Source organism: Cervus elaphus, chromosome 24 (genome assembly GCF_910594005.1).
Source record: "Cervus elaphus chromosome 24, mCerEla1.1, whole genome shotgun sequence".
NCBI lineage: Eukaryota > Metazoa > Chordata > Mammalia > Artiodactyla > Cervidae > Cervus > Cervus elaphus.
Window position 1 is genome coordinate 53,695,564 of NC_057838.1, and position 17,424 is coordinate 53,712,987.

General features: G+C 38.1%; 1 protein-coding gene and 1 non-coding gene across 19 annotated transcripts in view; both read left to right on the top strand.

Moving 5' to 3' along the window:
- Positions 1–17,424, top strand: part of CFAP20DC (CFAP20 domain containing) — a 257,536-nt gene that overhangs the window by 169,453 nt on the left and 70,659 nt on the right. For all 18 annotated transcript variants that reach the window (XM_043885489.1, XM_043885495.1, XM_043885494.1 and 15 more), the window contains one exon: positions 15,298–15,501. In XM_043885489.1, coding sequence (XP_043741424.1) covers positions 15,298–15,501 — 204 coding nt within the window. The remainder of the gene's footprint in view (positions 1–15,297; positions 15,502–17,424) is intronic.
- TRNAC-GCA lies at positions 12,641–12,712 on the top strand. Its single transcript has one exon. It is a non-coding gene; the product is annotated as a tRNA-Cys (tRNA).

The window sequence follows — 17,424 nt, forward strand, 5'->3', positions numbered from 1 at the left end:
TCGGATAAGACAGTTCTCAGAATCCACTTGGGAGACCCTTCTTAGAGCTGCTCAGTGCAGATTGCAAACACAAGCCTGACAGGTCTGTGTTCCACACGAGAGCCCTCTGAGACATTCCTCTTCCATTTGACAGAGCAATCACTTCACTGGAAATAAAGAGAAGAGGAGCTTTATCTTTTTTTGAGGGGATAAAGACACAAAGGAACTACTTCCCTTTTGTGCACAGAGGTTTGACCTCAGTGTCAAAATTCAAGCTAATAAAATTTACTCTCTATCAGCCCACAATCTGTGACTCATGTTTGTCAGTGTGATAATCTCAGTTTAACAGGACATAAAATTTTTGAAGGCGTAGGCATTCTACCCCATTGCAAAGTGAATTTACAGTGGGAATGAAGGGTTCTTCCAGAGAACCTTGTTTTTTAAAAAAGAACTTCATGGTCCTAGTGAGAGGATTCTAATAATTGACATTCTCCCCGCTTGATGTTTGCTGCTAAAAATCTATGAAAACTAATTTCCTCAAGAATGTCGTGTGCTTACTAACTCTACAAAGGAATTTTTCTTCAGATCCCAGAAAACCACAGAGTAATTTAGAAAAATAAATAAATAACTGCTTTACTGAGATTTAATTCACACAATATAGACGTCAACATTTTTCTTAAAATGTTTACAGAATTGTATAACCATCAGTACTATCTAATTTTAGATCATTTCATCACCCCAAAAGAAACTCCATACCCATTAACAGTCACTCCTCATACCTCCTTCCCCCCAAATTTCTGGCAACCATTAATCTACTTTTTGTCACTATGGATTTGCCTATTCTGGACATTTCACTTAAATATAATCATATGATATGCGACCTTTTACATCTGACTTCCTTAATTTAGCATACTGTTTTCAAGGTCCCATCTATGTTGTAACATTTCATCCCTTTTTGTGCAGGAATGATAAATCACTATATGGATATACCCTGTTTATTTGTCCATCTGCTGATGGACAGTTGGTTGTTTCCACTTTTTGGCTCTTATGAATTGATGCTAGTATGAACATTCATGTCAGAGTTTTTCTGTGGACATATGTTTTCAGTCCTCTTGGGTATATAGCTAGGATTAGAATTGCTAGGTCATAAGGAACTTTACATTGTGACTAACTGCCAAACTGTTTACCAAAGTGTCTCTACCATTTTACAATTCCATTAGCAATAGGGCAATTTCTTCACATCATAATCAACACTTCTTATTGTCTGTCTTTTTTATTTAAGCCATACTAGTGTATGTGAAGTGGTATCTCAATTGTAGCTTTTGTTTTCATTTCTCTAATGACTAAACATTAAGCAGCAGTTAGAACTGGACATGGAACAACAGACTGGTTCCAAATAGGAAAAGGAGTACGTCAAGGCTGTGTATGGTCACCCTGCTTATTTAACTTACATGCAGAGTACATCATGAGAAATGCTGGGCTGGAAGAAGCACAAGCTGGAATCAAGACTGCCGGGAGAAATATCAATAACCTCAGATGTGCAGATGACACCACCCTTATGGCAGAAAGTGAAGAGGAACTAAAGAGCCTCTTGATGAAAGTGAAAGAGGAGAGTGAAAAAGTTGGCTTAAAGCCCAACATTCAGAAAACTAAGATCATGGCATCTGGTCCCATCACCTCATGGGAAATAGATGGGGAGACAGTGGAAACAGTGTCAGACTTTATTGTGGGGGGCTCCAAAATCACTGCAGATGGTGACTACAGCCATGAAATTAAAAGACGCTTACTCCTTGGAAAGTTGTGACCAACCTAGACAGCATATTAAAAAGCAGAGACATTACTTTGCCAACAAAGGTCCATCTGGTCAAGACTATGGTTTTTCCAGTGGTCATGTATGGATGTGAGAATTGGACTGTGAAGAAAGCTGAGCGCTGAAGAATTTATGCTTTTGAACTGTGGTGTTGGAGAAGACTCTTGAGAGTCCCTTGGACTGCAAGGAGATCCAACCAGTCCATCCTAAAGGAGATCAGTCCTGGGTGTTCATTGGAAGGACTGATGCTGAAGCTGAAACTCCAGTACTTTGGCCACCTCATGCGAAGAGTTGACTCATTGGAAGAGACCCTGATGCTGGGAGGGATGGGGGCAGGAGGAGAAGGGGACGACAGAGGATGAGGTGGTTGGATGGCATCACCGACTCGATGGACATGAGTTTAGGTGGACTCCGGGAGTTGGCGATGGACAGGGAGGCCTGGTGTGCTACGGTTCATGGGATGGCAAAGAGTCGGACACGACTGTGCGACTGAACCGAACTGAACTGAATGACTAAACATATTGAGCATCTTTTCATGTGCTCATTAGCCATTTGTGTATCTCCTTTAGAGAAATATCTATTCAAATACTTTACCTATTTTTTAATTGGATTTTTTTGTCTTTCTGTTGTATAGTTGTAAGAGTTTAGATACAAGTTCTTTGTCAGATATATGCTATGCAAATATTTTCTCCCAGTCTGTAGGTTGTCTTTTCATTTCTTGATGGTGTCTTTTGAAGGTCAAAAGATTTCAGTTTTTATAAAGTCTAGTTTATCTGTTTTTTCCTTCTGTTGCTTGTGCTTTTGGAATTACATTTAAGAAATCGTTGCCTTATCCAAAGTCGCAAAACTGTACTCCTGTTTCCGTTTCATTCTATGATCGATTTTGAGTTAATTTTTGTATATAGTGGGAAATAGATATTCACCTATAGTTTTTTTTTGCATGTTTGTATTCAGTTGTGTCAGCACCATTGGTTGAAGAACTATCCTTTCTCTATTGAATTGTCTCACACCCTTTCTAAAAGTCAGTTGACCATACATGTAAGGATATATTTCTGACCTCTCAGTTCTATTTTATTTATTGTATGTCTGTCATTATGCAGTACCACACTGCCTTAATTCCTGTAGTTCTGTAGTATAGTTTCGAAGTCAGTAAGCACTTCATTCTTTCTTATCTTGATTGTTTTTGCCATGCTGGTTTCCTTGCATTTTAATATGGCTTTGCAGATCAGCTTCTCAGTTTCTGCAAAAAAAGGCAGCTGGGGCTTTGGTAGGAACTTCCTTTAATCCTTAGGTCAATTTGAGGAATATTTCAATTTTACAGTCTTTCAATCTTCAGTCTTTTAGTCCATTGGATGTTTTTCCATTTCTTTGAGTGTTTAATTTCTTTCAGCAATGTTTTATAGTTTTCAGTGTGCAAGTCTTGCACTTCTCTTGTTAAGTTTACCCCTTTCTTATTCTTTTTGATGTAATTGTGAATGTAATTTTTTCTTAATTTCATTTTTTTATTTGTTCATTGCTAGTGTATAGAAATACAATTGATCTTGCAACCCTTGCTGAACATTTATTAGTTCTAATAGTGTTTTTGTGAATTCTTTTTTTTTTTTTTTTTAATATTTATTTATTTTATTTATTTATTTGGCTGTTCCCAGCCTTAGCTGCAGCATGTGGGATCAAGTTCCCTGACCAGGGATTGAACCCTGGCCCCCTGCATTGGGAGCACAGAGTCTTAGCCTCTAGACCACCAGGGAAGTCCCTGTGAATTCTTTAAGATTTTTTATGTATGAAATCATGTCACTATAAATAGAGATAATTCTATTTCCACTCCAATATGGAGGGTTTTATTATTATTGTTATTATTATTATTATTTAAACATAGTTTGTTTACAAGATGCCTATCTCTGCTGTACCAGAAAGTGACTCAGTTATATACATTGATACATTCTCTTTTTCATTATGGTTTATCACAGGATATTGAGTATAGTTCTGTGTGCTATACATTAATGGATATTTTTTTATTTCTTCTTCTTATTTAATTGCATCCACAGATGGATTTAATTTCAGTGAAAACGTCTTTTTCTTTCAATGTATATAAGATTTAGTACTTAATAGAGTGGCCTCAATATTGAATTCTAACACAGACATGATGTATTCAAAAAGGCCTAGAAAGATTCTTTTGGTATGACTCATAAGAAATGTGCTTGATACAAGAACATTTTGAGAATTATCATGGAACTAGAAATTCATTTAATATTAATGTGAATGCAGGTGTGAAATTAACCTTTGCTGGCTAGCATTATAGTCCATATATGTACAGTACTGACATATATGGGGGTTTCTGCCACTGAAGCTCGGTTTCTAAAATACAGGGCCTCCAGGGAATGGGATATACTTATTCTGGTTCTACTTCTGAATAAGTAAGAGCGTCTGTTCTGCTGAGAGCCTATCAAATCAAATGTTCTCCTAGCTGCTAGAGATACACTGACCAAGAAAGGTGAGGCCTCTCTCCTCAGGGAGCTTATATCTGTTGAAAGATACAGACAACAAGTAAACAAGTACATAAAATGATTCTAAACTATGGTAAAGACTTGGGAAAGAAAAAACAGGGTGATCGAGTGGTGGTTTGGGCAGAATTATGAGTACTCTACCTAGTATCTGCCTGAGTGAGTGACATTTGAACTGAGATTGTTTAAGATGAAGGTAGCCATGCAAAGAACCAGGGGCTAATGTTTTAGTCATCAGGTTTAGTAGGTTCAAAGCTCCTGAAATGAGCATCATTGAGGAATAAAAGAAGCCCCTGTAGCTGGGACATAAGGGCAGGTGGAAATTAGAAGAAGATGAGAGCAGAGAGGTAAACAGGCCCAGATCATACAAAGTCAGGAAGGACATGGTGAGGAGAGTGGCCCTCATTCCAAATGCAGTGGTAAGTCTTTGAAGGCTTTTAAGCAAGGCAATGACATTTATATTCAAAGTCTCCCTTGGCTTCCTCCAGAGTGGATGCAGTAGGGCAGATGTGGAAGCAGCGAGGGCAGTTGAGGCAGTACTCTTGATAGTTCAGAGTGGAGAGGAAGAGAAGTAGCAGATTACTGGAATAATTGGCTGTAGGACTGATAGGATGTAAGAAAAAGGAAACAGAATCTAGGATGAAACTTAAGTTTGGAACTTGAACAGTCAGATAGTTGTGTCATTTACTGGACTGTAGCAGATTGAATGTATCTGAGCCATCAACTTAGGCATCAAGGTACCACAATCAGGAACTGTAAGTGGACATCTCGTCAAAAAATCTGTGCTCTCTGAAAGTGCTGATGTGAAACAACTTTATGACGACAGGAAAAGGCTCTTACAGAAGGAGGTGCAGGAAAATTGTCTTCCTAGTCCCCTGATAAGGAAGAGTACTAGTAATTCTAAAGAACACTTACTGAAATTGATTTGCTAACTGCTTGGTAAACTTCTTTCTGGCAATGTGTTATTCATATCTTAATAGAGTTCTCGATTATTAAGTTCAAATATTTTTAATTAAGAAAGAAATACAGCCCTCTGGGTAATATTGCGATCATATATATAGCTGGTAATTAAACTTTTCCACATGTATAACTGCATTCAAATAATTTTGAATGAATCATTTTAAACCTGCAGATGTCATTGTGTGCATCTTAAATAAACAAGACATGTATAGCAATCTTTGTGGTTCCAGAAAAAGTCAGAGTTTACTGAAGAATTATTTCATAAGAAAGACAAACTATGCTACCAATTACAAATTCAGGTATTTTCTTTTTTTAAAAAAAATGCTTGACTTTATTATAGAGAAAACATTGTAAAATGAATCATATATAATGAACTTAATTTTCACATTTCCATTTTTGAAAATCAGAACTGAATTATGGAAATCACTTTTTAAAAAAGATATTTTAGGCTGTGATATAATGTTAGCAAATTTTTCTTTTAATTTTCAAGTCATTTTTTTGATAATAAAAAAGGATTAGTTGCCTCCCTGATAACTTGAGCCCCAGTATTGAAGCAGTGAATACTATCTATATCTAAAAATATCATATATTTTTAAAATTATAACAGTTTGCTCTTCAGTGCAATTTATGCTCAGAAAACTTAGAAGAAAACAAATTTGTAAGTTATTTTAGAGTTCTACAGGCATTATTCCATTACATAAATATTTGCATTTTTCTAAGGTACTCTTTGCTCAAAGTGAAACCATCTGTCTCTCTTTGAATTTGTTTTGTCATTCAAGTATGCAACTTGCAGTTGTCTTTCCAACAATACCACATTGTTTGAAGAATTCATAAGTGTCTTTCTGACCCATGACTTCCTTCAGCTACAGCAATATTCCAGTGTTCCAAAACACCTGTCTTGGGGGCAGGTAACTCTGTATATCATACATCATCCTGGCCCAATTGTGCAGACTCTCTTAGGGGTAACTCTCCCTCCTGCAGCAGTTTCCCCATAGGTACCCGCTGACCTTATGCTGCCCTGAGCCTTCCCCCTTGCAGCCTTTAAGACCTTCCCCAAACAGGGCTCTATGTGATATCTACCCACATTTTCATTCTTCAAAATGGGTAAATCAGGAGCAGGGGACACCATGGTTCAGAGCCCCCGCTCAAATCAGCCAGACTTGATTTGAGTCCTAGCTTTGCTTTTTTTTAGTTATGTGACCCTGGACACATTTCTTAACCTTTTTGTACCTTGGTTATGTCATGTGTAAATTTGGAAAAGATAACAATATTTATTCCACGGGGTTGTTTTAAGTATTAAATGAGATAGTACATGAAGACACTTTGCCCATAATCCAACAGGGTATTTTCTTGTATTTATTTCTGAGTAGTTAGAACCTTTCAAAGTCAATCAAATTCTCAAAACTAATTATTGAGATTGTTCAACAAGTGATGACTGTTTGTGCCTCTTGTCCTCTGCTTATAGTTGAATCAAGTGTTAACATATGAGCAAATTAACTCCACCAGGTAACGTGTTGGTATTTTTTCAGGGACTCACTGAAGAGAGAAAAGTTTAGAAGCGGGATGTGGTGTCTCTCCAGTCCTTCCCTAGAGGCCACCTCGGTGTGCCTGCCGCGTTCCCAGAGCTGAATTGGAGATGCGTAGCTTCGTGATTGATAGAGCAAATTGAACTTGGGCAGGACTAGTAGCATTTCATAAACCGTAGTGTTATCCATGGGAAGAAAGTTTCATTTATTAAATTGGACATTCCCGCCAATTTATAGTCTTTGGGAAAAGAGTCTGATGTTTGATGTTTTGTTGAAACTGCACTCTTTCCTTGTCTCCAAAAAAAAAAAGGTCATTATCTCAGTCTTATCTGTCAATGTATTGCCGAGGATATTGCTGAAGCTACAGAATTTGGTGATTAAATAACATTTGTGTCACCAGTAGAAGTGTTTGAATTAGACATAGAAATTTCCCAGGTGGAATGCATTTCTAGCCCTCTGCCTTCTTTTTGAATATTTTTCAGTCTGACTGATATGTAGTGTGGTTTGTTTATTTCACTTTCTTTGTATCTATTGTCTAATTTAGTTGTTCACCAGGGCAGAATGGTCTAGAGTAGATGTACGTTAAAATAATTTAAAACAGAATTACAGTTAAGATCCAGGTGATGATATGGAATTGCTAAAGTTATTAGGATATGTTTATATCTCCATTTATGAGTAAATATGCCATTTACTTTGATAAAGAGGAGCAGTTTCAAATTATCAAATGTTTCAGAAGTTGTAGCTAGAAAGTCTTGACAAAAATTGAGACTATCAGAAGTATGAATCAATGAGAAGACATTAGTGGTTTAACCAACACACTTGGCATTTCATTGTCAGTTCTCCAATATTCTAATGCTAAGGGTTAGATAACATCCTACTAGTTAACGTGTTTATGGAAGAAATCCATCTTCTTTGATGTCTTGGTTTTCCTAATCTAAAGAGGAGCAAATTAAATACATTTGTCATTTTCCTACTGTATGCAACAGATACTAGGCTATTTTCTAAGTGCATTGAGATCGAGGTCTTTGATCTCAATCAGTCAGACTTGATTTGAGTCCTAGCTTTGCTTCTTTTTAGTTATGTGACCCAGACACATTTCTTAACCTCTTTGAACCTTGGTTATGTCCTGTGTAAATTTGGAAAAAAATAGCAATATTTATTCCTCAGGGTTGTTAAGTATTAAATGAGTACGTGTAGAACACTTAGCCCATAATCCAGCAGGGTGGCTTTAAAGATCAGGAGAACTTGCCATGTGCCAGGTTCTCTACAAGGTGTCCCACACTATCTCCAGTCTCCATCTTCCCCCTTGAGAGGACTTACTTATTTGACAGACAAGGAAGGAGAGAGATTTGGCTAGTTCACATATAAGTGACAAGGCAGAGTATCAAACCCAGGAATTCTGATCAGAAAAGCCTGTAACTCCCTCCGCTCTGGAGCATCACCCCTAGTTAAAGACCACTGAAAAAATTCTGTGATCAGGTGGCAACTTAACTTCTATTGCCACTTAAAGCTTTATAGTATTTTAATGTGCAGATACTGCAGATGTTGGTTTATCTGTCGTTACTGTTTTACAACCAGATGTATATTCTAAACAGTTCAAACTTATTTAAAGCTGTCATCTTCCGATTCCAGAAGCATCCGTTGTATTACCTCTGCTATTTTCATCTCTATAAGCAATCTTATTGTTTTCCTCTTGATTCTTTAAATAATTGCTAAACTACCATTTATTGAATGACTTTATACTTGTTCAATGTACAAAGCTACAATCACCTTATAGATGGCATATCCTTGGGCATAATATAAAACCTCCTTAATTTGCTGTTAGTAGATTCCTTCTAGTCTATTATTGTTAAAACTTAGAAGTTAAATGCTGGAAAATTAAAAGCTGTCTATCAGTTGTTTAAGGTTAATAAGAGTTCAGCTGTGTTTGTCAGAGATTTCTTTATGAAAATTAGCGAGCTGACTACCAAGGCAGAAATGTACGGAAGTATATTTCTTTTTAGGTCATGTATTAAAAGACAGTTCTATACAAATGGAGCACATGAATATAAAGATTTTTTTTCTTTAAGTCCTTTCATGCCAAACAAAAGAGAGAGGAGAGCCACATATACAAAATCGAAAGTTATCTCTTTGCAAGGAATTTTACCACTATTGGATTTAATTACCCAAGAATTCTTTACCTGAGACATTTCGGGAGATTAGGTATTCCTGAATAATGAAGTATGGATTGAGTGTCTCCAGGTCACATGCCAAAATGTTTGTGACAGACATTTCAGAGGCATCGTTGGGTTCGGTTATGCCTATGTCCATGTGAATGCTGTCAACATAAAACATGATCTAGGTTCAGACCAGTTGGTTCTTTTGGATAGCCTGACTCTTGATTTACACTGTGCAAGTTGACACGGCATCTCTTAAGTTAGTAAAGTTTTTCAAGTTGTACTTGGTCTTTAAGTTTTGATTTATATCTCTGCATGGTGAAGACACATGGTGAAAGCTCCCATATACTGTTAATGAGTTGTGTGCTCAAGTATATGCCGCTTACAGCTCACGTTTGTGGTTTCTGTCTTCTCTTCATTCCTATTGTTAGTAGGCCGGTGCCCCCAATGAATCAAAGCAAACTCTTATGTGGGATAAGTAGCTTAGGAACTTGAAACAAGTCTTCAAGGAGTGCTCGTTGGAGAAGAGATGTCCTAGAACACTAATTTACCATCAGCTATTAGTATTAAAAATGTCAGTGTAGAGATTAAATACTGTCTGCAAATAGCAGTCAGGAGATTAATCTTCAAATTAAAATGCCAATTAAAATTTAAAATTAGTTTTGGAAAATGGACTTCTGCTTTTCTTGCTGTCGTGTTGAAGTTCAAAAAAACTTCCAAAACTTTCTAATTACATCTTTTTAAACTCTTAACAATAAATACAAATTTGAAACTACCATGATACTGACTCCCAGCCACACTTACAAATTGTCTTTTTTCCTCCTACTGATTGTCCATAGTAAGGTGCCAGTGATTAATAACTAATCACTTCCTAGGAAATCTCTTTTTGATTCTCAGGCTTTTGTGCTCTTATTCACAAAGAAATATGCATATCATAAACACATACTTTGATAGACTTTCACAAACCGAAGGAACTGATCATCATCTGAATCAAGAAAGAAAACAAAGCCAGCTCCCCAGCAGCCCCACTGTCCTCCCTTCCAGTTACTGTCCTTTGCTTTCACTGTGCCCTCACAGCTACCCCCCACCCGCCAAGACTGGTTTTACCAGTGTATGCTCGCTTACGTCTGGGTTCTCTAGCTCAGCATTTCTTTTGTAAGAGTCAATATATCACTTATTTCAGTGCTATGTAGTGCCCTACTGTGTGGCTCTCATACCATTTATTTACCCATTCTACTGTTGGTGCGCATTTGAGTAGTTTCCATTTGGAAGCTATTAAAATTATGTCTTGTGATAGAATCCCAGATTTTTTAATAAGACTTGGGCAGGGAAGTAGAAGCCATCTGGTCTTATAAGATTTAAATAAAATTCTAGGTATTTCCATCTTTGTTACTTTGGCACAGTATTATAGATTTCGTTTCTAAAACAGTATATATTTAAGCAAATAATGCTTTCTATGAATATGAGCTCCATATGTCTAGCTTGCCCCATGTTTTCTTGCCTGATGCTTAGAATAGGCTTCCATATCATGCTTCCAATCAGTCCTTCAATGCCAAGCTTAAAAACCATCTCTTCCATGACACCTGATCCTACAGGAAGTGACCTCTCTCTTTTCTGAAATACCAGACTATTTGGTATATCTCCCTTTTCTCATGTTACCTTTCATATCCTATTCTAAGAGCCACCATCCTTTTTGTAGTAGTAGTGCCTTTCGAGTCTTGGTTTAGCTTAAAAGAATACAAAGAGGATTGTTTGTTAGAGCTTTTATTAAGAGTTTTTACAACATGATGTCCCCTACGTCCTAGGTATCAGGCACTGTCACAATGCAAACCTGATTCAGAGTCTCGAAAATGTTACAGGCTCCAGAGTGAGAATAATGACCCAGTTTTCTCTCAGTTCTATTAATCTCCCATCCATGTAAAATAGAAGGAGGTCGGTCATCTCATTTTATTAACCTATGGCCATGTCTGATTCTGCCTCCACACCACTATTGTAAACTCAGCCTTGTGTCCCTCTCAGTTCAGTAGAATTGGTTCTTACCACAGAATCTATAGGCAGAAGTTTGCTCAGTTAAGCTATTTCACATTAAAATCTTGAGAAGACAGGTTAAGCGAAGGGCTTCAAGTTGAAAGATTATTTTTGTTTGTTATGTTTTATCCTTTTGCTGGAGTTACCGGTTTTCCTTTTAATCACTATCAAAACTCTGTGTGGTTCTTAATACTGTACCTCAGTTTATGTAACCTTTTTGTATACTCATTTCTTTAGAACTATTGCCCTCCTACATTGTAAGACCTGTGAAAGCAAGGGCCACATCTTACCTTTGTAGCTTCACAGACTTAGGTTCCCAAAACTGTCTGAAAAAAGATCAATGAAAACAAATGGTTCGAATGGCTTTATAAGGGAAGGACTTGCCTGGGAATCTAAGCACAGCTGAATTATATAGCCCTGAGCCCATTACCTGCTCCTAAAATAAATCTGATTGATATTGTCTCCCCTCTGTCCTACAAGGATATTTTGAGACAAAATTGGGTTATACATAACAGTTTGAGTCTTTCAGAGATAGAATTACTAAAGGCACTTTGCCTCTTAGGAGTTGCATAACTTAGTTAGATGACATCTTGTGCTGGGTCTACTTCAATGTGAAGACTTTATTGCAAGCCTTTATATATATATAAATGATTTAGTCTTTTCTGGGGTTTTGGAATGGTTTAAGAGATTGCAGATCAAGAATATATCAAGAGACTAAGTTAATTACCTCTCCGCCACCAGTTGCTCTATTCATGACCCTGGTGTGTCTGCTCACTTTTGGTTTTGTGAGGCTTTTTCTAATTCTACTGGACAGTTGCATCTTAGTCACATCTCTGTTGTAGTATTGATCATGATACATTATAATAGCCTGATTTTTTTAATTGAAGCATAATTGCTTTGTAATTTTGTACAAAATATATATAATTGACATAAATATATGTCAATCCTACTCTCTCAGTTTGTGTCACCCTCCACTTCCCCACTGTGTCTACATGTCTGTTGTCTATTCCGGCCTCTCTATTCCTGCTCTGCAAATAGATTCATCTGTACCATTTTTCTAGATCCCATATGTATTGTTGATACCCCAGTTTATAATACCTGTTATCTCTCCCTTTCTACACTGTGAGCTCCATGAGAACAGAGATGTGTCTCCTTTTCTTTATTCTCCTAGCATAGTACAGAATAGATGAAAGGGGCCAGAGAAAATGAGAGGAAAGAATAATAACAACAGAGCACAAATCATAAATTTGGAGACGCTTAGTAGAGCTGTTTGTCAGGTACTGTGCTAAGCATTCGATACTCAGTATTTTAGTACACTGAAAATCCCATGAGGTATATACTATGCTCCCATTTTGCAGATGAAGAAACTAAGGCATGGAAAGATAAAGTGATTTTCCCAATCACATACACCCGGTAAAAGGTGAAACCAGGGCCCAGACTCAGATCTGTGTGACTTAACCACTGGCCCATTCGCTCTTGTTTTTCTGTCCTAGCTCCCAAGGTTGTACCTCGGGCACAGAATAGGCTTGTAGATTAAATAATAAATAAATAAAATGGTTGAATTAATCATACTAAGTACATATAAAAGCTTTATTCTTAATAAAAATTGTGAAAACAAAATTTCCTTTTTCATTTTAAAAGCGTGTATTATCAATGCATACCTATGTGACGTGTTAGGCTTCCCTGGTGGCTCAGTGGTAAAGATTCTGCCTGCAATGCAGAAGACCCAGGTTCGATCCCTGGGTCAGGAAGATCCCCTGGAGGAGGAAATGGCAACCCTCTCTAGTATTCTTACCTGGAAAATCCCATGGACAGAGGAGCCTGGCAGGCTACAGTCCATGGGATCACAAGAGTTGGACACAACTTAGCAACTACACCACCACCACCACCATGTGACATGTTAGAATGTTTAGTTCTACTTCTTGACAGAAAAGCTGAAGGACAGAAAGTCATGTGTTTACGGTTGAGCCCAAAGTCAAATGGCTAGTCTTTTTTTCACATCTGATTACTGAACTACTTTTTTTTCAATTGAAGTATAATTAATTCATATACCATAAAGTTCAGAAGTTTTTAGTACATTCAGGACATTATGTAACCATTACTACAACACAGCCTGCTTTCAGAACATTTGCATCACCCCAGAAAGAAGCCCCTTAACTCGTTTGAGATCACTGCCCATTCTGTCTCTCCCCAGTCCCTGGGCGGTCACCTGTCTCCCTTCTATCTCTGTACTTGCCTTTTCTGTATATTTCGTATACATGAAATCATACAATCCGTGACCTTTTGTCTCAGGCTTCTTTCACTTAGCATAATATTTTCAGCATTCGTCCATCTTGTGTCATGTATCTTTATGGCTAATAATACTCCATTGTATGGATAAACAAAAATCCATTCATCAGCTGATGGACATTTGGTGGTTTCTGCTTTTGGGCTATTATGAATAATACTGGCAATGAACATTCATATGGAAGTTTCTGTACACACATATATTTTTAGTTATCTTGGATATATCCCAGTAAGTGAATTGCTGGCCCCATGGCCCATGTTTAATGTTTTGAAGAACCACCAAACTTTTCCAAAGTGACTGTACCATTTTATAATCACAATCAGTGATGTATGAGGATTCCAGTTTCTCCACATCCTTGCCAGCACTTGTTACTGTCTATCCTTTGTATTATAACAATCCCAGTGGATGTGACTGGTCCCTCATTGTTGTGTTGATTTGCTTTCTCTAATGACAGTGATGTTGGGCATCTTTTTGTTTATTGCTCCCCATTTTTCTTTTGAATTTAAATTGTTTTTATTTTTCCCTTTTTAAAGTGCCTTTTTTTGGAATATAACTTTGTTTTTCTTCTTGTAATATCTGTTTTATTCAAAGAACTCTCTAAGCATATTAAATGCTCATGAACTCTTTTACTCATGACATCTATTAAGGGTGCCAAGCTGCTGAAGCCATGAACTATAAGAATTTAAGTGAGTTTCCATTGGCAACTTCGCAGAAAATCTCCACATCACATTATTAGATCACAGGCTTTCATAACCCCAAAGTTATGATGATAATAATGCTTTATTAAAAAGCTTTTAGTGTCATAGAAACACTAAGAATTTTTTTCAATTGTAATTCTCTTAACCTTTTATATCCCAATGAGGCAGAAGAAAAGACAGTAGCTATCTCAGAGAGTCATCCAAGAAAACAAATTTAGAAATTTGAGTATCTTAAAAAGTCTTACATGTCATGGAAAAAAAAAAAAAAAACTTTTTGAGCATAATTACTGATTCCAGATGTACAAAAAGATTTCAAGTTTGTTTTCAAGTTGTATGCCAGTCCTAGATGTAAATCACACTGCTCATTCATATGTGATGCTAACATTTCAGCAATGTTGAAGTTAATGTTAGCTACCAGATTTGGTTTAAGCCAGAGAAAAGAGGTTTGAAAATTCCATATGCCAGTTTCTTCCCTGTACATTGAAATAATATTTATACTAGCCTCTGAAGATTTATAGTCATAGACTTGACAGATTACATATATATAGTAAAGTCCATATGAGTTTCAGTGTTTATGGTAGCTCTGAGGTCTTTCTGGCTTTCAGACCTTACCTGTTCCCATCCTCAGCTCATATTTTATTTGATGGCTTTTAACAACATTAGTTATCTTCATTCTTACTGTTAGTTGAATTTATTTGATCCTAGTGTTCACACTGATGAAATTTATCAATTCTCTTATAAACCAGACTTTTTTATGAAAGGTGATTTTTTCTTTTCCAAAAAACCGTTTTGAATTTTTGTTTAGTCAGTCCTCAAATACCGGTTGGGCTCCAGGTATGGGAAATACAATGGAAGTAAGGCAGTCGTGGAGCTTGCCTTTGCAGCCCTCATAGACTACCTGTGGACTCCAAAACCAGTTAGGTACCTGTGGCTGTGATGGTGCTAAAAATGTACACTGTGGGATTCTCTTGAGAGCACATAATGTGGAGGAACTGACCCAGTTTTGAACTGTCGGGAAAAGTGTTTCTGAAGATAAACACATAATCTGGGCCCTAATGGACAGGTGGGCATTAGCACACAAGAACTGGCATGTTTGGGTTCTAAGGCAAGAGTGGGTTTGATGCTTCTGAGGACCTGAATGAAGGACAGTGTGACTGACATGTCAGGAGAAGACGACAAAGTGAGGCAGCCGGCAGGGGCATCATGTGAAGGCATATTAAGGATCTGGGCCTCTTTGTCAATGGGGAGCCATTGTAGGGGCTAAGGCTGTAGAGTAGCATTTACTGGTAGCCCATAAAATTAAGAAAGGCCAAATGACTCATTGCTCTTTCAATTTCTTCTCTCTTGCTCAGGAGTATGACTGGAGAAACTATCAGCCCAGTGAGATTAGTGACTCTGAGTTGCAAATGCTCGCCAGCCTACGACGGCAACAGAACGAAGAACTGGAGGACACTGGGGCTCTCTATGGCCTGAGCGCATCCCAGGTTGACAACTGTAATGTCAGCATAAGCACCAGCAGTGACGACACAACCACGTGGAACTCCTGCCTGCCACCTGTGAGTCCAGGGATTTGCAACTTTGTTTACTGCCTTAATCAGGGATCAAGCCACTCCTTAACAAAGCCCAGCCTTGCCTGGGAAAAGTAGGGCCGAATGAGAACACTTCCCATGAAGACTGTTCTGAAATAGTGTTGTAATACTGGAGGCATTGTCTTGTTTTATTTATTTATTTTTTTTTTTATTAGTTGGAGGCTAATTACTTCACAACATTTCAGTGGGTTTTGTCATACATTCATATGAATCAGCCATAGATTTACACGTATTCCCCATCCCGATCCCCCCTCCCACCTCCCTCTCCACCCGATTCCTCTGGGTCTTCCCAGTGCACCAGGCCCGAGCACTTGTCTCATGCATCCCACCTGGGCTGGTGATCTGTTTCACCATAGATAGTATACATGCTGTTCTTTTGAAATATCCCACCCTCACATTCTCCCACAGAGTTCAAAAGTCTGTTCTGTATTTCTGTGTCTCTTTTTCTGTTTTGCATATAGGGTTATCGTTACCATCTTTCTAAATTCCATATATATGTGTTAGTATGCTGTAATGTTCTTTATCTTTCTGGCTTACTTCACTCTGTATAAGGGGCTCCAGTTTCATCCATCTCATTAGGACTGGTTCAAATGAATTCTTTTTAATGGCTGAGTAAAATTCCATGGTGTATATGTACCACAGCTTCCTTATCCATTCATCTGCTGATGGGCATCTAGGTTGCTTCCATGTCCTGGCTATTATAAACAGTGCTGCAATGAACATTGGGGTGCACGTGTCTCTTTCAGATCTGGTTTCCTCAGTGTGTATGCCCAGAAGTGGGATTGCTGAGTCATATGGCAGTTCTATTTCCAGTTTTTTAAGAAATCTCCACACTGTTTTCCATAGCGGCTGTACTAGTTTGCATTGTCTTGTTTTAAATTATCTTATTTATCTTCAGATAATGGGCTTCCCCGGTGACTGAAACGATAAAGAATCTGGCCTGCAATGCAGGAGATCCAGGTTTGATTCCTGGGTCGGGAGAAGGCCCTGGCAACCCACTCCATATTCTTGCCTGGAGAACCCCATGGACAGAGGAGCCTGGCAGGCTTCAGTGCATGGGGTCGCAAAGTGTCACACTACTAAAGTGACTTAGTTTGCACGTTCAGATAATGTATGTTAATTGTGTGGTAAGATATAAAACCCTACATGAAAATGAAAGAAAAAGAATAATTTTACTGTAGACTCTAGGTATTTCATTGCATTCTTAGATCCCTAGCACAAGCCCTGGCACGTAGAACAGGCTCAGTATGTGTTCTTAAAGTATCCATTAAATGAATGAACAAAAAGGAAGAGACTATAGCTAAACCAATGGCAACCCACTCCAGTGCTGTTGCCTGGAAAATCCCATGGACGGAGGAGCCTGGTAGTCTGCAGTCCATGGGGTTGCTAAGAGTCGGACACGACTGAGAGACTTTACTTTCACTTTTCACTTTCATGCATTGGAGAAGGAAATGGCAACCCATTCCAGTGTTCTTGCCTGGAGAATCCCAGGATGGGGGAGCCTGATGGGCTGCCGTCTGTGGGGTCTCACAGAGTCGGACATGACTGAAGTGACTTAGCAGCAGCAGCATAGCTAAACCAAGTATTGCTTGGATGTGGTGGCAGAAAAAAACGTTTTTGGAAGTCACCGGATTTTTGCTAACTCCTCCCTGTGTCTCTGGCCATGAGAGGCATTGCAGGTGCTTCAGCAAAGCTTATACTATCCTGTATGTTTATACGGTTAAAGCACTCTTAAATGCAGCCCTTCATTTTCTCTGTAAACTAGCAGGCGGCCTGGAGCAGGCCACAGTCTGCCTGTTTTTCAATTGAAGAAACTAAATTCTGGACTCAAGCTTCCATACCTGCTCAGTGGTAGAACCCAAAACAAAGCCCAGTGATTTTACTCCATCT